Source organism: Maylandia zebra, linkage group LG11 (genome assembly GCF_041146795.1).
Source record: "Maylandia zebra isolate NMK-2024a linkage group LG11, Mzebra_GT3a, whole genome shotgun sequence".
In the NCBI taxonomy this organism is placed as follows: Eukaryota; Metazoa; Chordata; class Actinopteri; order Cichliformes; family Cichlidae; genus Maylandia; species Maylandia zebra.
The window spans coordinates 27,536,111-27,560,173 of NC_135177.1; the positions used below are offsets into that span (position 1 = coordinate 27,536,111).

General features: G+C 40.7%; 1 protein-coding gene across 3 annotated transcripts; it reads right to left on the bottom strand.

The window, feature by feature from the left end:
• Positions 1 to 14,505: 14,505 nt before the first annotated feature.
• LOC112435572 (uncharacterized) lies at positions 14,506 to 22,579 on the bottom strand. 3 transcript variants are annotated; one of them, XM_024804259.2, is made up of 8 exons: positions 19,008 to 22,579; positions 18,175 to 18,764; positions 17,701 to 17,880; positions 17,192 to 17,332; positions 16,870 to 16,924; positions 16,557 to 16,710; positions 15,456 to 15,534; positions 14,506 to 14,921 (listed from the first exon to the last, which is right to left on the bottom strand). In XM_024804259.2, the coding sequence occupies exons 1-8, from the start codon at positions 19,207 to 19,209 to the stop codon at positions 14,880 to 14,882; spliced, it is 1,443 nt and encodes a 480-aa protein (XP_024660027.2). In that variant the 5' UTR covers positions 19,210 to 22,579; the 3' UTR covers positions 14,506 to 14,879. The 3 variants fall into 3 exon arrangements, with proteins under 3 accessions (XP_024660027.2, XP_076746249.1, XP_076746250.1); XM_076890134.1 differs by lacking the exon at positions 14,506 to 14,921 and having other exon boundaries at positions 14,933 to 15,534; positions 19,008 to 19,250; positions 22,425 to 22,578; XM_076890135.1 differs by lacking the exons at positions 14,506 to 14,921; positions 17,192 to 17,332 and having other exon boundaries at positions 14,933 to 15,534.
• Between the last annotated feature and the right edge of the window lie 1,484 nt (positions 22,580 to 24,063).

Below are 24,063 nucleotides of genomic sequence, written 5' to 3' on the forward strand. Positions count from 1 at the left end.
ACGGAACTAGGTTACGTTTTCGTTCTACATCTCCAACACAAATGCATCAACAAAACAGAACAAATAAAACAGGAAGGTTTCGATCATGTTATAAAGCTCTAAACCATGTTTAGGAAAGCTGTGTCATGGTCTTGTGTAGCTTTTTGTTGTTGAAACAGGGTCATTTTTCAGGCCTGGAACAATTTTTCCATCCATCCATCCATCTTCATCCGCTTTATCCGAGGCCGGGTCGCGGGGGCAGCAGCCTAAGCAAAGAGGCCCAGACCTCCCTCTCCCCAGCCACCTCCTCTAGCTTATCCGGGGGAACACCAAGGCGTTCCCAGGCCAGCCGAGAGATATAATCTCTCCAGCGTGTCCTGGGTCTGCCCCGGGGCCTCCTCCCGGTGGGACATGCCTGGAACACCTCACCCAGGAGGCGCCCAGGGGGCATCCTTGTCAGATGCCCGAACCACCTCAGCTGGCTCCTTTCGATGTGGAGCAGCAGCGGCTCTACTCTGAGCCCCTCCCGGATGGCCGAACTTCTCACCCTATCTCTAAGGGAGAGGCCAGCCACCCTTCGGAGGAAGCTCATTTCTGCCGCTTGTATCCGCGATCTCGTTCTTTCGGTCACTACCCACAGCTCGTAGCCATAGGTGAGGGTAGGGACGTAGATCGACCGGTAAATTGAGAGCTTCGCTTTTACACTCAGCTCCCTCTTCACCACGACGGACTGGTGCAGCGTCTGCATTACTGCAGCTGCAGCCCCAATCCGTCTGTCGATCTCCGGCTCCCTTCTCCCATCACTCGCGAACAAGACCCCGAGATACTTGAACTCCTCCACTTGGGGCAGGAACTCATCCCCAACCCGGAGTGGGCACTCCACCCTTTTCCGGCTGAGAACCATGGCCTCAGATTTGGAGGTGCTGATCCTCATTCCCGCTGCTTCACACTCGGCTGCGAACCGTTCCAGTGCGAGCTGGAGGCCCTCACCCGATGAAGCCAACAGAACCACATCATCCGCAAAAATCAGAGATGAGATTCTGAGGCCACCAAAGCGAAAGCCCTCCGCCACTTGGCTGCGCCTAGAAATCCTGTCCATAAAAATTATGAACAGAACCGGAGACAAAGGGCAGCCCTGGCGGAGCCCATCACCCACCGGGAACGAGTCCGACTTATTGCCGGCAATGCGAACCAAGCTCTTACAACGGTTGTATAGGGATCGAATGGCCCGTAGCAATGGGCCAGACACCCCATACTCCCGCAACACCTCCCACAGGACACCCCGAGGGACACGGTCGAATGCCTTCTCCAAGTCCGCAAAACACATGTAGACTGGTTGGGCAAACTCCCATGCACCCTCAAGTATCCTCGAGAGGATAAAGAGCTGGTCCAGTGTTCCGCGACCAGGACGAAAACCTCCTGTATCCGAGGTTCGACTAGCGGACGAACTCTCCTTTCCAGCACCCTGGCATAGACTTTCCCAGGGAGGCTGAGGAGTGTGATCCCCCTGTAGTTGGAACACACCCTCCGGTCCCCCTTCTTAAAGATGGGGACCACCACCCCGGTCTGCCAGTCCACAGGTACTGCTCCTGATCTCCATGCAACATTGCAGAGGCGTGTCAACCAGGACAGCCCTACAACGTCCAGAGCCTTCAGGAACTCAGGGCGGACCTCATCAACACCAGGGGCTCTGCCACCAAGGAGTTGTTTAACTGCCTCAGTGACCTCGCCCCCGGAAATTGGCGGGTCATTCCCCTCATCCCCAGACTCTGCTTCCTCCTTGGAAGACGTGTCAGTGGGATTAAGGAGGTCCTCGAAGTATTCCTTCCACCGCCTGACAATTTTCTCAGTCGACGTCAGCAGCGCTCCGCCAGCACTATACACAGTGCAGGTAGAGCACCGCTTTCCCCTCCTGAGACGCCTGACGGTTTGCCAGAATCTCTTCGAGGCAGTCCGAAAGTCTTTTTCCATGGCCTCTCCAAACTCCTCCCACACCCGAGTTTTTGCTTCAGCCACTGCCCGAGCTGCATTCTGCTTGGCCTGTCGATACCTGTCGGCTCCGGATACCATTTATGGAGAAAAGGAACATAATTCCTTTTCTCCATAAATGTCACTCTAGTGACCCTTCTTTTCTTCCAGCTGATCAAATAATTAAGATTCATTTAAGAAGGATATATCTTCACTCCAGCATTGGCAAAGGTATTCTCATAAAATACACTTTCTGGCAAGCTTGACTACAAGCCAAGACTACATTTCAACAAGACAAAAATTCTAAAAGATACAAAGATGCTGTGTCATTCTCTAAGCTGTATACATTGTGCATGTACTCAAGGTAGTAGGTATTAAATGCATTTATACTCAGCAATTGAGTATAAATACATGGTGAGTGAATAAGGTCTGTGAAAAAGAAACACTCAGTGGGAATGCCCCAGCAGCCTAGACCTATTTCACCATAACTAAGGGAGGATTCAGGGTCACCTGATCCAGCCCTAACAGCTTTATCAAAAAGGGAAGTTTTAAGCCTAATCTTAAAAGTAGAGAGGGTGCCTGTCTCCTAAATCCAAACTGGGAGCTGGTTCTATAGAAAAGGGGTGTGAAAACTGAAGGCTATATCCAGGAACGAACACAGTCCAAAGAAAGATTGGTGGAAGTTTTTAGTAACATGTTGCTAACCTTGATATTTTGTGTATAAGTGTTAAGTGGCATCAGATTTGCAGGCTTCTTTGAACTTTTTTATTTGGTATAATTGCCAGATGCCACAACTCATCTGTTTTTTAAGAGAATAAACCATGGCTGACATGCAATCTAAAAGATCATAAACAACATCTTGACATTCATGGCTGGAGCTCAGAGTGCTGTCCATAAATATTCAAAAACGAGGCCAAACACAACTTTTTATACCCTGGTGTGTAGATTTATTTTAACTCATACATGGGGATAAAGCTTTTCTTGAATTTTAATTGACCTTTTCATGCAGAAGTCCTTATAACAGCGGTCAAAAATTGCTCTGAAATGATAAGTCGGCCCCCTGCCATGTACTATATGAGACCTGAAATACTGGCTTTGACAGGGGAGTTAGAATAAAAGTCTCCAGGAGGAACTAAACCTGAGTCTGTAGGAATGTTCCAGACCACAGAGAGATTCTCTGGTGCAGATCAGAAACCAGTCTCGTAGACCATTGTAAAGGGATTATTTGTTCCTATGTAGTCCTTATACCCTGTAGCCCACCCTCTTCCTTCTCCACACTCGTCTTTGTATTTGACTTTACTCCCTGGGTCCACTGAACTGGGAAAATTAGTTTTTGCTGTTTGAAGATTCATGTCCATTTATTACATGACTCAGACTCCCGTTTTTTGATGAATTGACGGATGCAAATGGTGTTTTTATCCTGGCAAAGAAAAACAGAAGATTTAGCATCATCCAGACTGTCTCACTGTGCAGGGTCCCATAAATATTGTGGCGTATTTTGGTGTAACTCAGGTCAATTTGCCTTTCCGCTCACTCAGTACATCTGGAGGATGAGGGGAGATGAAGACATTGCTTGCTGCTATGTTGTTTTGCACTGGAATAGTGTTGCATTGAACCCTTCCAAAGTCCTGAGCCTGGTAGCCTATTTATGGGCCCTTTCATGCCTCAGCTACTTTCAAAAACATTCCTTCATTTGTGCACCATTAAATCTGGTGTAAATGGATGTGAGATTCCTTGGATGACTCTTCCAGGTCTTCTAATCTTGGATGCAATTTTGACACTTGGCATATCTCAGGCCTATATGTGCCATTTATGAGACAAATTCTTCTCTATCCATTCATTTTCTTCTGCTTATCCAATTCAAGGTCTAGCCCAGCAGTTACAGGAGGGGAAAAAAACAAGGTATACCGTGCGCAGCCCACCAGTCTATCACAGACCCCTACAGTAGCATGTGAGAGTGGTTAAGTTAATGTCTCTTGTCTAGATGAAGGCTCAAGAAGGATCAATAGCAAGGCGTAGAGATTCAGTATCTTCAGTCTTCAGTGGACACTCCATTTCTGGCGCAAAACACCTGTAAAAGATGGTTGATTTAGGAGGTGACCCGACAACTTCAGCCTGTCAAACATAGCAATTGAGCAGTATGTTAAAAAAAAACAAAAAACTAATTAAGCATGCACTCAGTACCCTAAGAATTATTATGGTAGTTAAACACAGTGATAGTCACATATCACTTCAAACAGAGGTGATCCAGTAATGCACTAATGAATTACACTAAGTATTCACTTTAGCTAAAGTTATTAAGTTAGCTAAAGAGTTGGGATGCTGTGTAAGACATAAATAAAGCTAAACTACAAAGTTTTGGACACTGTTTTGCATGTTTCCCTACTGTAGGGGTCTCTGCAAGCATACAGGGCACTGAGAGGGTACAAGATGACAACTTTGGAATTCTACTAGAAACAGTCGATCATATTTGTTTGTCAAAGCTGAATCCAACACAAACTACGCTAAATTAGCGTTTTTAGCTAACAGCTACAATAAGCATAAAAGCTATTGTACGGCTATCATTTGTTAACATGACGCTTGTTCTTATACATGTAATACATTTATTACCAACCTGACAGTTTATCTGCTGGTCATTCGGCATGACGAATGACTTCTGAAGTCTTTTTTTTTTTTTTTTTTCTTTTGCCTGTCCCGTTTGGCTCTTTTGCCATCAGAATTGTTGTCTAAAGGCAAAGAAAGATGCCCAACGGATTTACTTTACCAAATTGACCATCCCAGCCTTGCCATAATGGTCCATTTGATTCACCTTTTATTGTTTATTTTATTTTCACTTACTGAATACGGGACAGACTTGACTGGGGAAAGAAGGGGAGAAAGAAAGAGGGAAAGAGAAACAGCTGAGAAGAGGGACGGGGGAGAAGGGCAAAAACCAACAGAATGAGCAGAAAAAGAAAAAAAAGAAGAAAAAAAGAAAAAAAATGCATATATCAATCACCTGGGTCACCTGCTGAGAAAGAAAAAAGAAAACAAGCAGAAGAGAACAAGAGTAATAGAATAAACAACATCACAATGATATATGGGAATATGACAGTAAATACTAAATATTAAACATTATTGTGCAGCACATAAGATCAACAGAACACAGTGTCCTTTGAGGTAGGAGCCAAAAAGGGTGTAGTTTGTGGGTGTGATCACCCGTGTGTACACCTGTGAGCATGGACGCGTTTGTTTTTTAAAAGGTTCCTTCATGTAATGATCTGCTAGAGGGTGTGGGGGGGCCACAGCCCCGTCCTCCAGGGCATAAAGCAGGTATGGAGGAGATCAAAACTCCAGACATCCAGAGGCCCCCAGAACACAAGAGACCAAGGAAGACCAACAGAGGGGCAGCCGCGCCACTGTCCCAGAAAGAGCTGAGGAGAGTCCCAGATGAGGGCTCACTCAGCAGCCGCGGAGCAGAAGCCAGGGGGAGTTGCAGTGACGCGCCCGTGAGCTCCGCCGGCAGCCAGCCGTGCCTGAGTGACCGAGCCCCAGGCCGAGAGGCCGGGGGCACCCCACCTCCGAAGTGGCCCGAGCAAGCCCCAGGCTCCAGGCCCCGATAAGCGGCCGCCAAGGAGTGAGCCGGTGTGTACCTGGACGCCCACCCCCGGACACAAAGAACCACCAACGCCCCGATGTCTGAGGGAGTCCGCCACTGGCAGGGGAAGTGGTGGTAGCTTAAATCAGCTCAAGACGCTGTAGATTCCCGTCAGTAACACTTTCGGTCCACTACTAAAACGTAGTTCTATTAATCTGCGCTCGATTACTCTTGAACCGGATGTAAGTCCCAAAAAACTGAATTTTGGAACTGAAATTGAATTGTAGAACTGAAACTGAATGGTGAGAAGTGAATCTACAATTATTCGAGAGCTAAATTTTTAAAGGATAAAATACGGTTTCAAAGCAAATGGATTCATTTTCAAACTATGAAATTCAATTTCAATTTAGTGATGATCATTTTCAAACCAATAAATTGAATTTCAAATTAGGCTAATTTAGGGCTGTTCGATATAACGATATATATCGGATAACGATATAAAAATGTCTATCGTTTCATTTTACGCTATCGTTTGTTTCGTGGTGTCGCAAAATAAACTGTTTACGGCAATATTTTTTCATCGTTTTGATGGTCACTGTAGTGGCTATATTAATTTCTTAAAGTTCACTCTTTCTCTTATATTTAATTTAACCACACTATGGACGGACAAGCCACAGTTTTTATGCGTTATCGTTAGCAACAATGACGGTAAAACCATCGCGTGTCCTCTTGTTTATCTTCCACATAAACCTTTCACAATAAAGCTCAAGATCCTGTTGAGACTTTCCAAAACAAACTTAATCATGTAAAAGAGTATGCAGAGTACTTACGGATGAGAAGCAAAAAAGAGCCGCCAGGTGCTAAAAAAATAAACCTTAGACTCAAACGTTAGAACAGGCTTTTCCCCGCAGCACGCCGTGTAATAGATAGCGGAAAACGGCGGCCGTTACAACTTATATCTAAAAATGTATAGTTTCATGCTTCGGTTAAAACACCCGACTACAGAAAATGTAAAATTTTTGTGATTTATATCGTTATTGGACGATAGATGTCTTATATCGGGATATGAGATTTTGGTCATATCGCACAGCCCTAGGCTAATTCATATTCAGTTTTTAAAAGCATTTATTCAAGTTACAATTCAGATTCAATCCGAGCAATTCAAATTCAAATTTAACTTATTCAAATTCAGTTTCTGATGGCACAGATTTCTGCCCATACACGAATGCCTTTTGAACTGTGGGAGAAAGCCAGAGAGAGAGAGAGCTCTATTGAAAGGAGGGAGATTATTATAGTGATTGCTGGTTAAATAAATGTCTGAGTACAAACTTGGAATTTAGAAAATATCCCTAAGGAGATTAACAAGACTCCATTGTATTTTTTGTTTAAACTAATTAGCCAATAAATAATATTATTTGATTCATTCCAACCCTCTAAACAAACTCTGGTTTTAATTTGTGCAGTTGCAAAAACTTTGAAGCAGGGAAGTCAGTCTCAAATATTTGGCATAATTTCAAAATGTGACTGGCAAGTTTAAGAATAATGGTGTACACTTAACACGCTAGTCCATTAAGTGGTATTCATTTTGAAAAATATTATAGTAGACCTTATTAGTAGTGAAAATCATCAAAAACGTTTGCATGTGTGTCAGAACATTACGATTTGTGTTTGTTACTAAGTACTCATGAGCTCCTCTCTTCTATGTACTTTGGAGTTGATCACGCCAATAGTCAGTGGTTCCAGGTCATATTGAAACAAAATGTTTTTGAACCATGCAGCAACAAGGCCAAGAAGTTTTCTGTGATTGATCAAGATGTGGCATGTCTGCATTTGTCTTAACAGTGATTGGGCCAGCAGTAGAATTTAGTCATTTTCAGAGGGGATCATTTTTCAATTTTGTGATTTTTATTGTATTGGTTTTTTTTTTCTTAACAAGTTAATCCATGATTCCCACAGAATTTTAGAAAAACACTGGACATGAAGCTCATATCTTTGCCCTTGTTTGTGTGCGACCCTTTGAATTCACTGCAAATCTTTTTGAATGAAAATCAGGAGACAGGGTGGAAGAAAGATATTTTTATGTAGTTTGAGTATAGAAAAGCACATTTTTGTTTGTGCGCATATAAGTATGTATATGCCTTGCTTGCTCACTCACCTTATGCTTAAACCATCTGGAATAGATCAGCTAACTGTATTGGAAACTGTGAAAAATTAAGAACTATTTAAAACAGAAACAAATTTAGACTGAGCAGGCAAAATATGTGAACTACCCTCCTCGCACTACAGGAATGTGGAACTGGAGAACCCATGGAAAAGTCATCCCTTGCCTCCTTTCTCTGCCCTGCTTGTCCTTCTTAATGTTCTTTTCTAATGCACACATTATTTTAAGGCTTTCCAAGTCCCTGGTTGGCTTACAATTTATATTACTGCAGTCAGTGAACAGAAAACATAACTAGGACATCTCTGCCAAATGGCTTGATTGGCTCGGGAGTAAGAGAACTAATGAAAATCAGGTAGATAACTACACAGATTTAGAATTGGGGGACAAGAAACTTTGCAAAAGTAGCCTAAACGGAAGGCAGATATGTGTAATCATTCAATATGTCAGCTCAGTGGCAGAACAGACAGGTGGTGCAGCCATCCCAAACACTGACTAGACTTACTGAACCACCTAGGTGGGTGGATGGCCTAAAGCCTGAACAGATAAGGGTACAGCTAAGGAGGATGGCCTAAATACTGGGAAAAACAGAAGGCTGGCTTTAGTGCAGGCCTTACAGGTAGAACCAGCAGTAAAATAAACCATCAATAAAGACAGAAAACTCTTACAATCCCTCTTTAAAAGTAGCAGTTTAAAAAGTAGGTGTGTTAAGGTCTCAGCCCCTCACACTACTCTGATACCAGGATGCGAGTGGCAAGAGACTGGAAACCAGGGCAGCTGCATACTTAGTAAGTGTCAGGAAATAGGACTGCTAAGATGCTTGGGTGACTCGTGATCTGGCAGGAGGTTAGCTAGAAGAGTTGACTTGGAAACAGGCCAATGTGTTGCGAGGTTGGCGCATTTACATTTGAGTATATGATGACAGCTAACTCATCTAACTCATCCAACTAACGAAGGACTAGAAGAGACAGCAAGCTCAAGAAAAGAGCTTCATCAGGAAGTGGACAGCTGTCACTCTCAGATAAAAGAGAACTCAGAAGATGTCAGTCAGTGCAGACTACGGAACAGAGTGTGGACCTGAGGAGTCTTTAGCTAACCCCGGGCAGGATGTTGGCTTGGGCACTGAGTAGTATTATGGCTCTGAGCAACAGAAACTCAGTGCTCCTGGGAAAGATAGACAAGCAGCTTGTGAACAGGAAACCACAATATCTTCTGAAACCACACTTTCTTGTTAGGGTTTATTTGTAGGTAAAAAGTATCCCAGAAAAGAGACTTCTGCAATGTAAAATGCTAACAGACCAAAGACTGTATGAAAAGTTGGTGTGAGGAAGTGGTGTGTAGGTGATTGGTTGAGTCTAACAGGTTGGAGCCAAGAAAGAAAAGGCTAATGCCTGAATGCTATAAACATCTAGCATTCAGCCTAACTACCTAGTCTTCCATTTGGCAGCTGTTTGGCTTAAAATCTTTTTTAGGCATTGAGCTCACTGAGACACAAGAACTACAGCTGGCTAGAGATGACAATAGTCGGGCTGGCTGGAGTAGGCATGATTAATGCTTGCAGGTCTCGCATTAGTCTTAACTTAAGGATCCCTTGCATAAGTGATCAAGGCTGAAAACTTCTTTTGAGAATTTACCATTTCTGGAAGCAATTCAACTATACATGTAATGCACAGAAGTATTGACTTATCTGTAGAAACTCAGCTGGTTGTCCATTTCCATGGTGTCCTCTGTGTGAAAATCAATCTTTTTTTATGCCAGCTCCTCAAACTCCTTCAAGTTGAATCAGTTATTCATTGACATGCTGCTCTGTGGCAGAGGATCACATCTAGTAACCCATATCAATTCAGATTTATTTTGGCTGTTGTCTTTAATTTTCTTGTAATCCTCTTTCAGCTTCATTAAAAAGCTGAAAAGCTGTATGGTCTGCTTTTGATATCCAGTAAACATCATATTATTTTTGTGTTGCATTGGCTCATTTGCGTTGGTCCGGTTCCTCTCGTAGTATGGGTGAGCTGTAGATGACCCACAATGTAAAATGACTTTGACATTCCTGATCTAGACTATAGAGCCATGCCATTCAAAGGTTGATCTTGTGACTACTTTTGTTAAAGTAGAAGCTAAAAAAGAGGGGTTCTGATTATTTTGATTTTGAGTTCAAAGTACAAATGTTGAGTACACATAAAAAGAGGCACTTCCTCAAAAACTTTCCACATTTCACAGCTACGGTCCATAATTGGAGGTGTAGGCCCAAGACTTTTAACCAGGAGATGTGAGTTCACATACATGTGGGAGCTCTGTATTTAGATGTACTTCATCTATTATTCAGATCTCTCTCTTTTTGTTTTAAATTTTGTTTTAATTTTTCTTTTTTGATTGTTCCTGGAATATTTCGTTTTGAAACCCTCTTTGATAAAGATGAATCCCTTTCAAAAATGTGTCCACTGTTGCGTTTGCAAAGTATGTTGCAGAGTTCAGTCTGCAAACAACTGTTAAAACCAAAACCAGATTCCATTGAAGGTATTATTATTCACTGGAAATTGTATCAATGCTAACGGTCAAATAACAGCTTGATTCTAGAAATGCAAATCAATACTTATATAAACAACAATTATATTATGGCAATATTCCTGCTCACTTTCCCAAAACATTCATTTAAAGATTTGGGTAGCGTGTTTTGGGTTGGTTTTTTTTTGTTACACAAGCTGATATTTTAGTTCCTTAACAGAGCTTCGCTGGTATCCTCAATTTCTTTTCCCAAGTAATCAGTTATTTGATACTCCTTGGGGTCTCTCTTCTACAGCAACACTCACTGGGCTGTGAAGAAGTTTTTCAATTTACAAGGTTATATGTATCAGAGCATATTAAAAAATGTCTGGGTGATACAAGGTTCTAAAATGAGGCAAATACAACTTCAGATGAACAACAGTGCATGATTACACAGTGTAATTATATATTTAACAAAAAACTAAGCCAAAATGCAGAATCACTGTGTCAAAAAACAAACTATTTGTATTGATTTCTTGTATCACTTCCTGTATAATTTCCTATATGGCCTGTATGACTAAGGTTGCTTCATTTATTGACATTGGTGGGCTTGGAGTCATTGTTCTATTTATGGCCAAGCTTTAGTCAGAGAGATGCTCTCACATATGACTCTGAATTATTTTGGCATACAGAGGATTTCATGGCCATCAGTGACTCAAAGGTGACCAGGTCCTGTTGCAGAAGTCTTCCAGAAGTCTTGTAGTTTGGTCAGATGCACGTTTTAAAGTTAAGCTGTGCTGCCAAGAGTCACATACAGTACTATAGACACCATTCCTAGTCATTTAAATAACTATCTCTTAATCTCATCTATATTTACTCTAAAGGATATATGTACAGGACATCAGAAATGCAAAAGCCGTGCATGTGGGTTGTTCCTTTAAAAGTGTGGAAAAGTATATTTGTTGAACTAAGGTTAAAAGAGTTGTTTCAGATGTTTTTGGTTCATCTGCCAGATTGGACATCTGTCTGGCCCAAAAGAGAGAAGAAATTCCAAAAATGTGTTTATTTTGGAGTGCATTTTCAGTGACCTCTCCAATCCTAACAAGATGTCAAGTATATAGCAGGTATGGAAATAGATAATGCTGGCTTTAGACCTGTTCAATGATGTGATCAGAATTTCAAGCAGGTTACACATTTTCGGTCAGATTGAAAACTCAAATAAAAGTACATCAAAAAAGCATTTTATGGTTGTTTTGCAGGAGATTTCTACTGCTTGGTAATAATAATAACTGCCTGTTTAAACAGTTATTAGGATGTTATTGGTGATTATCAGGAAAGGTAGAATGACTCAGCAATTTTCCAGCAATTTAATCCAAATTTAGCTTTACGTCTTCCGTCAGAGAAAAGCATTAGTGAGTCACAGCTTTCTTCATCAATGTGTAGAGCTTTTTTCTGCATGAGCAGTACCATTTCCACATCACTATTATTCATTCCTTATCACTACATTATCAACAAAGTGTGAATAGGGGAAGTGTTTCCTATGATTAATAGCTGAGTTCAGAGATAAATAAACATTATGCTATTATCCTTCAGTCCAAAACCTGTTTTAAGGGAAAGTTATGCTCTTTACGCAAATGCTTCCCTAGAGAGAGACAAAAAGATGCAATGACTTCACAGAAACACTAGCCTTTAGTTGTTTTATAATTGAGCGACTAACTTGATGAACTTGAAAGAATTCATTAACTTAAACCAGAAGTTTTAACCTAATTTTTCAACTGGAGGACAGTGACTGGATTTCTGAAACAGAATTGGCCTGAAAACTATAGAAATAAGTGGAAAAACTTGATGGACAAATATTGTTGCCCATTAAAAAAAACTGACCACAACAAAGAGTGGTCCCAGCATTGTATTTGCTTCCATTCCCTGGCACTGCATAAATACCACAATGCCACACAAGCATAACTGCCCATAACTGCCCGTAGGTAAGGTGGTAGGCTCTACAAAGCGTCCCTGCAGAAGTATCGATCACGCCTTAGGTTAATTTGTGATTCTCAAGTAGACGTAACTTGATGTGAATGCCAGTTTTCGTCCGTCTCTATTTGTTAGCCCTGCGACAGACTGGCAGCCTTTGGAGTACCCCACCTCTTATACTGTGGTAGCTGTAAGAGGGCCCAGCCTCCTCAAGATACTGAATTGTATAAGTGGAAGAAAATTGATGGGGTGGATGGATGGGATCAATAAAGTTAGTAGGAATTGTTTTCCTAGGCTCAAATATATCTGTAAAAAATATTATGGCAATTTATTCAATAATTGCACAACATTAGTTTTTGCTAAAGTGGTGGACTGACCAACAAGCAGACTAACAATGAAAGAAGAAAAGGAAAAAAAAACCTTGTGAATTTAACCAAAATGTGTCCTTTGTGTTGTATTACACCAAATAAGAATGGAACATATTTAGATCTGGCAAAAGCCACCTGCTTACTAATGATCTCGTGTCAGCTTCAATAAACAATTTAAAGGATGAAATGACCCATTTTTTTAAAATATGTTTTGGTTGACATTCTAAGTGACTTTATAGTGGGGTTTTTCTTTTCTTTCTTTCTTTTTTTCTGTTAAAAAAAAAACGGCCTGTGAAACTGTTTTAAACAGACTTTTTCATCGATTCCACTGAAGTTAAAAGAAGCAAAGCCATTATTCTGTAATGATCTTCTAATACAAAGACGATGAAGTCAGAATGATTAGGGTCATCCCAATAACCGATACAGTGTCTCTTGCCAAAGCTTAAATGAGCTCAAGACCACTAACACATGTGAATTAATATTAGGATGCTCTTCTATTTCCTTTTTTATGTGGGGTTAAAGCAAAATAAGGGATTCCCATATATAATAGGATTTTTCTTTGAAAGTCCATGGTAATTAGAATTCCATTGAAAAAGGCAGAGTTAGCAAACATCTATTGTCTTATGTAAAAAATAAAATACACGCATTGTAAGGTAAACTGATGGCTCTCTTAATAGGAACTGATAACAAGAAGATATTGGCTAAATGCAAAGCATGTGAAAAGCTGCATTTGTGTTTGCTACTTCTGGATATTATCCTTAAGAGTTGTTGAGAGACAGTGGTTTATTTATTTTGAGAATGGCTGCAAATGTGCAAAGCATGTGCCATAACTGACTTCAAACATTTTCATAGTGTATGGATTTGTCTTTTGTGAAATAAGTGATGCAATAAAATCTGTTCAACAGCACAATAGCTGTTTTCTTTGCAACATAAATGTTTATATTTATTGTTGATTATTGTTGACTTTTATATAGTGTATATCTAGTATAACTTGTACAGCACTTTGGTCAGTGGAGGTTATTTAAAACGAACTATATAATTAAACTTTCACTTGACTTATGAAAGTATGCCCTGATTCGGATTAGTTAATATATAAATACAGAGCAAAAATCTTTAATATGCATTGAAGAAAAAATTGGTGAAGAAAAAATATGTAAACATATTAATATGTCTGCTTTGATGTGAGGGTTAGTCTTTATATATATATATATATATATATCATCGCTCGAAAGTACTCCAATCAAAACCACTGATTTCTTCAGAAGTTTCATTCAAACTGCATGCCTCTACAGATCCATTTAGCCTGCTGCTGCTGCTTGTACATTTTGTGGTGGTCTGTCCACACTTACCACAGCCATGACAAGTCCTCAGTGTTCCCTGAATTTCTGATCAACCCTAATGAGAGCAGTTCACAGACATGTCTAACAGAACCCTGGTGACCATCAGACCTGTGGCTTTTAGTTGCTTTTCAAACTGGCAGAGGGTGGAGGTTACATATCTGAAGGCAATTTTGTAAAGTCACGCAAGGCAACTCAGTTTCTTAATGCTGACATCATCCAGCCGTGCTATACACTGTTAAAAAAAATTCCGTTATAAAACGGAAAAAGTGCTGGTAATTAATTACCAGCACTTTTTCCGTTATTGTACGGGCACTTCCGTAAACCTTAAAACGGATATTTCTGTAGATTTACCAGAGTTTTTCTGTACCATTGACGGACATTTCCGTCAAACCTAAAATGGAAAATTCCGTATTTTCCATAAATTTTGGAGTTATTGCACAGACAATTCCGTAAACCCTATAACAGATATTTCCGTAGATTTACCTGACTTTTTCTTTACCATTTACGGACAGTTCCATCAAACCTAAAATGGAATATTCCGTATTATTTAAGTACTCAATCCATACCATTTACGGACACTTCAGTCATCCTAAAATGTTTAATTCTGTACCATTCTCTATACCGTTTACCATCAATAAAGCACAAATGTAGAATCACAGCAATTATTTATTTCCTTTAATAGCTGCCAGTGCTTTAAAGTGATTTCACTTTTTGTGGTGAATGATTTGCAATATTTACATTACAACCATTAAAACATTCAGAACATCACCTTCACATTCAGATAAATTTTACATACATAAACCAGCTGTTCTCTCAAAGAAGTACAGCCATGTCCTTTAACAGGGAGATGCCAAATCTAGCAACTTTTTAGCATCCACAGGCTGACAGGCATTAATAACAAATTAATTTGTTAAATACAATGACAAAATAAGACAATAAAACTGCCAGCATTGCTGTTGCTGTCTCACCTGTCAGTGCAAAATGAGGAGCCCCCTCCAGGAGGATGCAGAAACCTACACCTCCAACTCCACATATCACACCGACAGGCAGAGCTCTGCAACCAGTGGCTGACCTTTCTACAAAAAAACAAATAGAACATTAGAAGTATTACATTATACAACTTTTCTATAAAACATCAGTGCAGCAATAACAACCATGACCTTAGAAGGATGACTGTGCAACATGCCATAAAGAGATTTTTAAAACTCTTAAAACAACTTAAAACTAAAAAAAAATTTAAAACTTACACCTCCAACTCCACAATGACAGGAAAAGCTTAACTGGAATGACAAATATCGCCCACCTTCCCTCCCCCTTAACATGGGGGATTTGAAACTGCAGCATGTGTGTTGTGGGCATCTAGTTAAAACATCTGAACTCACCTAATACTGTAAAAATCTGTATTTCTACTCCCAAGCCCCATGTTTTTGGATTCGCCTTTGTGTGTGTGTGTGTGTGTGTGTGTGTGTGTGTGTGTGTGTGTGTGTGTGTGTGTGTGTACATTCAGTCCAAAAAGGTATTTTCTGAGCTCTGAGAACAACTCAAATGGCCCATTCAGATTCCTTCTGCTTGCATTCAAATTCCTTCAGCTGAGAAACCAGCTTGCACACCTGTGGAGGAATGAAGTGCCGTTTCTTCCCCTTCTTCTCTGCCTTGGAGCCTCGCTCAGGATTGACCCCAAAGAAAACTCTGAGGAAAAAAAAAAAACAATAGTGATATGCAGACAAAGTTTGCACATGTAGTGTGGCTTGACAGGAGTGGAGCAGTTCAATAAAATCCTACATTTGTTTTCTTCAATATGCCCCTATGTGTGAACCTCTCTATCATTCTAGTTGACCATCTGTCTAGAACCCAATGTTGTTGTGGTGCTGGTGCCAGTGGCTAAGCTTATCTCTTCCTTTGTCTTTTCAAGACACATGCATTCACACTGCGCATATACAGAAATGTTTGCAAGGGTGAGAAGTCTGCTTATCACCAACACATGACAGCATGCATCCTCAATGTGTATGCAGGGATATTATAAATGCACAGAACACAGAAGGGGATAGAAAACACAGTTGACATTGTCCTATCAAAAGGTGTAACAGCACATTTGAACACGGACTGTCCTGGGGGTTATTCAAACATGGAGTGGAGAAACTGTGACATTCAGTGCACGTTACACATCAGTACAAGTATTAACATTTGGGCATGAATCCACTATGTAGTATTTTTTAAATTAATATGTTTAGTCTTTCCTTCGGGGGGGGGGGGGGTCCCTGGAACAACATATTTTGAGTTTGGGGTCTGCAGCCAAATAAATTTCAGTTTGTGTGTCTTTGACACGAATTTTGTGTCAACAATCCATTCTGAGAAAAATATGTTTTTGCTCCATTTCCCAACTAGAATCATGTTATGTTTGTTTTGTTATTGATTGACTTAGGACACTATTTAAAGCAAAAAGCCTGTTACCTGCCCTTTAAAAAGATATGACACATTTATTCCAACAATAGTCTTCAACAGGGAGCTACAAAATCTCTGAACAAATCCATATTCAGGGGGATCATAAGCCAATAACAGCTGATCTAAAAGCTCACAGCATGTGACGACACATTTTGAGCTTGTACATCTCAGACAAACGGGTTTAGTGTAGATTGACAAAAAGCAGGTCAGGTGCAGAAAGGCACGGCAAAGTCACATTTACAAAGTATTTCCAAACAATGAGTGCTTACCTTTGCATGAATTCGAGAGTAAAAGCCATCTCCGGTGGGTATTGGACGTTGCAGACATAAAACATGGAGAAGACGTAGCTCAAGGCCACAATGGGAGAGGTGATGTGGTCATTGACAAGTAACCCATCAACAGCAATCTTGAATTGCTGGTCACCTTAAACACAGATAAAAACCATGTACCATTTACAAAAAAAAAATAATCCTATATTTTAAGGCAAGCAAAACATTTCTTTAATAAATATGACACAACAACAGCTTATAACAACAGCTAACAACAGCTTGCTGGGATACAAAAAAAGATTTAACTACAAACCTCTGATTAGGATGCATGGGGTCACTGGGAGTTCGACTTCAGGATCTGCAGAGATCTGTTTTGGTGACAGACATGATACATGAATTAATGTTTCCAGTGCACACAAACCTGCTGGCAAATTGACTATCTGCTAGTGTCTTCATCAGACAGAGGTAGCCATTATGCACAAACATTAATGTAAATAGTTTATAGATAGAGAGTTTATAGAGAATATCAGCAGCACAATTAGGGGAATCTATACTTCCTACTGTGGTTGGTTACTTGGTTCACCACTGGATGCAAATAATTATCTTGCACACAGTTTAAAATCTACAACATCTACCTCTTTTTTGTGGAAGAGTTTATAAGAGTCTTCCTTGAAGTATTTTGAAATGCCACAGATGAGCTGTATTGGACCTTCGCCCATCTTCATCCCTTTGGAGTCAAGGAAGTCATTGATCCCCTTTTCTTTTTTGGAAAGTTCCTGTTCAAGGTTCAAGGTGTTAATTTTGTACAAGTACATAAGACTAACACTCATTTTCGTTTGGAGCTATGGAGAGAATTTTGAAAAAAATAAAAATAAAAATGAATTATTTCATTTTCATTTGCAACCTGTTCTGTTTTGATCTCAAATGTCCTGCTTTTTTGGTTGTCACTTCCTGATTTTTGGTCTCAAATCTATTCCATTTGATTGTTCATCCAAGTTATTCTATTTGATTGGTTGCCAGTTTATCTTTTTTGGTCTCAACTCTCTTTTTGGTTGCAAATCTTTTTCTGATTGATTAATAAAGACAAAATTCTCTCCATATGGAGCAGCACAGCACAATCATAATAATAACAATAACAACACACCTGTGCCAGCTTGTTTTGTACAGAGAAGCCAAGGAGTTTAGATGCATGATCAAACGGGTGAGGAACTTCAAACAGGAACGGCCACTCGTCCTTTACAACGGCAATAGTGGTATCATCATCGTTGAGGATTTCACGTTGAATGGGATATGTTTCAGTCATCAATTTTCGAACAGATGACTCCTAAAGATATGAGGCAGTTAGACAAACAGTCGAACAGTTAGTCAAACTAACCAATTAAAATAATAAAATAGGGTATCAATTTCAATTGACTATGGGCATAGTGATCTACAGACGATCTACAATTTCACAATGTGTCCTAAATTGTACTTGGACCCAGACCTTATCGCATTACTCCTGCTATATACTATTGCTGTGTGAATGGTTGTATGTCTAGATGGTGGACTGTAGGAACCGAATTGCCCTTCGAGGATTAATAAAGCTTTCTGTATCTGTAATGGATGATTGCAGACCCACCTGAAGATCCTGGGTTTGAAAGGCACGTTTCAACTCATCTCGTTTAGACAGCAGGTCTTCTCTACACACGGCCCCCTCAATGATTGGATCCCACGCCACACATCCATACAGATCTGAATTCCTGGGCCTTTTCTTTGTTGAATTTTCACCCCCTGCTTGCCTCTTCAGTGAGCTTTGTGGCCTCTTCATATTTTCAATTCTGTGTTCCAGCTGACGAAAGAGAGTTTCAGAACCATCTTTTGCAAAAGGTTTGTTTCCAAACGGCTCTGTCAGCTTGAAGGAGGCAGGATATTGTCCTACAATCATACTGGCGAGTTCCCTCAGCTTTTGTCTACCAGGTCTTCCTGGGTGTTTATGGAGGTAATCTTCAGCGACGATCCGAACCATCTCTCGTCTGTCTTTCCCCATTATGTACTTTTTTTCACGCAACTCATCCATGACTTTTGAGGGAAATTTGTGCCATGGTACAGAATATGTGTCTTGGGATGGGGAGTCGGCTGTCTCAGGTGGTGTTGAGGGCAGCTGAAACCTCTGTGGTTCAGGTGTTGATGAGGGGCCAGGCCGGGTGAACTGCGGTGGAGTTTGTGAATCTATGGATGACATGACAAACATCTCCATAAATTAAACACATCACAATTGTTGCAAATCAATTAATACATTGGTCCTCAATGTCCAGTTTGGGTCAACCAGGAATACAAATGGACCTAATTATGAAAACCAATTATAGAGTAATTATTGCCATGTACAGCTGATGGCAACTTTTTTTTGCATTTTTGGAATAAACCTTTGTAGTTTCAGAAAACTTGCATTAAAACAGAGGGGCAAAAACTCACCTGCTTCCAATGCTTTGACAGCTCTGACGAATCTTTTGCACTGAATGAATGGCAGAGTGTCTTTAATGTCCTCCGGGTCCACAAGGCTCAGGTCATCTACAGAGAGAACTCCTAATTCCTCCAGTTTAGCCATGAGTGTATCCATCTGATCGCTACTGAGCGATGGCATTGCTTTCTTGACATAGTTTTTCACAAGTTCCATGTTGGTGTGTGTTTAAGAGGAATGAGCCACCGAGTACCTCTCTGGTAAGAATAAAGTGGATGATAATCAGCAAGTTTGTTCAAATCATGGCAACTGAACAGGTCAGAAGCATTTTCATCAAGTTCATAGAGTCCAAGCTCAGGTATCCAGCTGGCAGTTTTCCCTCGAAGCAAAAGTAGGACAGTAGTTTCATTTTTTACAAAAATGCTTGCTATTTGTCCTAACTGCAGTAGTCCTTTTGTGTAGCTCAGTAAGACCAGCATTCCATTTGCATATGTAGTGCCTTTAACCTGCACACTCTCTGTGACAACTGAGTTACTTGAGTTCAAATCAAATTCTCCAACCACTGTCTTTATGGTACCACTTTAAGGTACCACAAGACTGATAAGCCTGAAGCAACTGGTGCCGTTCAGCCAGAGACTTGGTTACATTTATGAAGTTCTTACTTGCTCTAATGCACCTTTTAAAATAAGAATGTTTTGATTCAAAGCGCATTGTCCAAGTATATATGAGTGGGCCAAATTGTAAAGTCAAGTGTGCATAGTGAAGCAGATAGTGGTGTTTTGGTCTAAGTTGAACTCTTGGAAACAGCTCTTGCCTCAATTCCACATACAGTTCAATCAGTCCCTTCATGAAAGCAATCTGCAACTCTGAGAGCCGAGGTGCACAGACAAATTCAACAAGCTCCCTCAGAAGTAGTACAAGTCCCCATACTTCATTATCAGCATCTTCAATTGTGTCATGCACCAAAACAGGCAAGAATTTCAAAAGCCACCTGTTTTGGGCTGCATGTCCTCCAAGCCTGGCTCCTGTAGTGGGAATAGTGTTTAGCTTGTCGCTGCTTTCACCAGGAAATGATTTGATTCTTTCATTAAGAACCTCATAACTGAACCACTTTTGTGTTCTGATTAAGAACTGCAAAAACAATGCCAAATCATAATCTACTACCCCCTCAAACAGATCATGAGCTAAACAAGCTGGTAAGCCTGGCTGACACACATGAAAGTTGGACAGTTTGTTGAAAACACTGTCACATTTAACACCGTGATGAGTGTGTACTTCATTGTTACTTTCCAGAAACCGCACAGTCTCATTATGATCAGCTGGATTTCTATGAGTGAAAACTGTGAGAGGGTTCGACTGAAATTCACTTTTTGTTGCCAAACAGTATCTGCAGAAATATTGAGCTGTGCTGAAATTTTCTGTAAAGCCACCAATCATGTGGGAGCCCAGATTATCGCCCATTATGCACGCAACAGTGCCTTTATATATTTTTCCATTGAAAGATATGCCCCTTTCCTCCAGCTCACACAAGTCTGACACTAGCTTATTGAAAATCTTATCCATTCCAAAGTATTTGCAATCTTTCTCTACACAGAGTAATGCCAACTGTATCTGATCAACAGTTGATCGTTGGTGTGGATGAAAATTTCCAAGTGTGAAGTAGACAGCCAATACTTTATGCTTTGTCTTGGCAGATCCGAGTGGATTAGCCACCTCAAAAGCATCCTGAAAGAGCATTACCTTTAAACTGTCTGGGTCTGAGGAAAACATGGCATTGGATTTGATGGCCCACCCATCAGTGACATCACACAGTACATCATCTTCAGAATTTGAACTAGGACTGTGCTGATCTAAACCTTGCTGTTTCAGAATTACTTTGAGGGTTTCCAGTATTGGGATGTAATGATAGTGCCTCTTCTGGCCACTGCGATTGCGTCCAAGAAAGACTTCAACAGGTTCAACATAGTCATAGTGTGACTTGTAATATTTCAGCCTCTTGTGTTGCGTAGTTAAATGACCCTTTTCATGTAATGCCTTGTGCATAGGGCTCTGCTCGTATATACTATTCCCAAGAGATGTTACAGTCTCCTTTGGAACACCATACTGCCCCAGTTCACAGGCTAGTGCATCCACAGTATATTCCTGTTGAATATCACTTATAGTTCTCATTTCATTTGCTATTTCTGTTATTGTGGAGGCTGGAACCAAATATTTTGCCTGTAAACCCAAGTAAAACTGAGCAAGACTCTCTGTGAAGTTGTCTTTCACTTGATCACTGCAGAAATTATCACTTTGTTCTGCATCAATGTTAAAACTTTCAGGTTCTTCAGGTGATCCTTCACCTTGGAAAGACCGTTCTGTTAGTTCACATATATGAACTGGGGCTATCTTGGTAACATCCCACCCTTTATGGTATCTGGAAATATGCGTTAAAAATGATGACTTTACATTGAATGTCTTAGAACATCCATCAAAGGGACATGTTACAGTCAAACCCTCATCTATGTGACCACTCAAATGACACTTTAAAGTTTTAAGATCATCATATTCACTGCTGCAAAAATTAAACAAGCACCTTAACTGTACAGACACATTACGGTTCCATGTTTGTGTGCTCCTTCTGTCTACATGAGCTCGTGACATATGCACAGCAAGGCTACTGTATGTGTTAAACTTCCTTCTGCAATCCCTATGGCCACATAAAAAAGATACATTATTATTATTTCTGTGTGTTCGGCAGTGTTTCAAGTAATCAGTCGAAGACCGAGCGTTAAAGCCACAAATGTTACAAGTCAACATTTTTAAGAGATTGAATTTGCCAATTGAAGGATAGCCAGAATCAGAACAGAATCAATATGAAAACAATAAATTTATATCAGCACAGTGAAGCACATTCACTTTTCAGGTACCTTCAAATAAGTAATCTGCGTTGGGCTGCATGGGCCACTCTCTTTGGGCTGCAATGTTTTCTGCAATGAAATCTGATTCTACTTAACTATCACCCCTTTTAATTATTACCATGTTCAGTTGCATGCTAACGTAACACAGCGAGCTATAACAATACACACATGTGGCTAATTTACACACACACACACACACACACACAAGCGCGCGCATCCAACTTATGGGCTAACGTTAACTTTAGTTGGGCAAACCACGCTTCAAAATAACGCAAAACCCACACATTCAAATGTTACCATGAAACACACACGGCTACCAACTGACTATCGAGACCAAATTTCATGTAAGAGGGAGGGAAAAAATGGTTTTTGACGTACTTACGAAGCGCAGGCGGCTGGCTAATGCTAACGCAGCTAGCAGCAAACGTCCACTCACATACACACCACTACCAACTGCCTATCGAGACCAATTTAATGTACGAGGGGGAACAAGGTGGCACTCAATTCTCATTCTCATTCCACACAACCAACCTGTTTCCAACTTTCCTTGTGACTTGCAGAAATTTAGGTAGGCACTGACCGCACTGAAAGTAATGGCGTCGGAATATTCTGGGTGGGGGAGAAAATTCTGCCTTGCGCAACAGCAAACTTTCCGTATTTCGCAAAACGGAGCGAATCCGTAGCAAATCCACGGTAAAGGGACCCCTAAATTTACGGATTTTTTTAACAGTGTAGAGATTTTCAGGAAACCCGGTCCAGTCTTTGGTGTGTTTGTGTGTGTTGCATTGTGAAACTGCACTTTTACTAAAATCTCACAGTTGCTCATGTTTTTCAGTTTACTAACTCTATAAACCAATTATCCAGCTCTAAACACTGAAATTAAGATTATTTATTTGGATTTTTTTTTGGTGAATGTTACAACTACAGCCCAAATGTGTTCATTTGGGGAGTGGCTTAGCAGTACTATATAACAGCTTGACATAGACATAGGAAATATTTGCATTATTTTACTTGTAATTACACAATTTCTTTATATTCTGTTATGTGGGAATCATCCATCCATCCATCCATGGCGGCAGTCTAAGCAGAAATGCCCAGATCTCCTTCTCCTTGGCTACATCATCCAGCTTTTCTGGGTGGGCACTAAGGCATTCCCAAGGCGTTCCCAAGGTGTTCTGGGTCCCTCCAGGCCCACTCCCAGTAGGACATGTCCTAAATATCCTGCCCTAAATATCCTGCTAAGGAGGCACCCAGAGGGGATTGTAAAAGGTCTGAATCACCTTGTTTGGCTACTTTTGATGTGGAAAAACACTGGCTCTACATTCAGTCCCTCCTCAATGACGAGAGGCACTGTACCCAACTTCAATGTGAAGCTGCGGAGGCATGTCAACCAAGACAGCCCCACAGCATCCAGAGCCTTAAAAAACTCACATCCACATGCTGCCCAAAGTGATGGACAAGTCATCACCTTTGTCCCCAGACTGTGCTTCCACTATGGAAGGCGTGGCAGCAGGATTGAAGAGATCCTTGAAGTATGACTTCCAGTACCCCATAATACCCTCAGCTGAAATCAGTAGCACTCATCCCCACTGTATACAAGAAGCATCATTTCCCTCCCGAGTCCTCTGACAGTTTGCCAGAATTGCTTTTAATTCTCACAGAAACCCTTGACCTCATTAAAAATCCTCACACACCAATGTTCTTGTGTTAGCTCCTGCCAGAGCCACTTGTCCAATTATATCTACTCAGTACCTTTCAACCTTGTGTGCTCCTTCCCCTCCAAAGCGGTAACATCCCAAGTCCTGATGCCCAGTTTTAGAAACTAGGAATAAGACCTATGTCTGGCTGAGTAACTGTATTCCTCAATTCTTGTTTCTTTACACAGGTTTTTTAAATATTGCTTAGTATCACTCCTCATTTAGGACCAGTCTGTCTTGTGAGACTCAACCAGGGGAAAATTGCCCCCATCACCATTAATGTTTTGCATAAAAATGTTTTATAGTAATACAATACATAGTCTTTTATCTAGTAAGTTTAGTGCCTTTCAGAGGCCTCTTTGAGTTTGACGTGGTAATGAACTCATTAGCCTTTGGATGAGAAAAACACACCACCCTTATAGAAGAGTTTTGGGTTGAAATCACGCCAGGCTCCTTTACACCACGGAGGACGT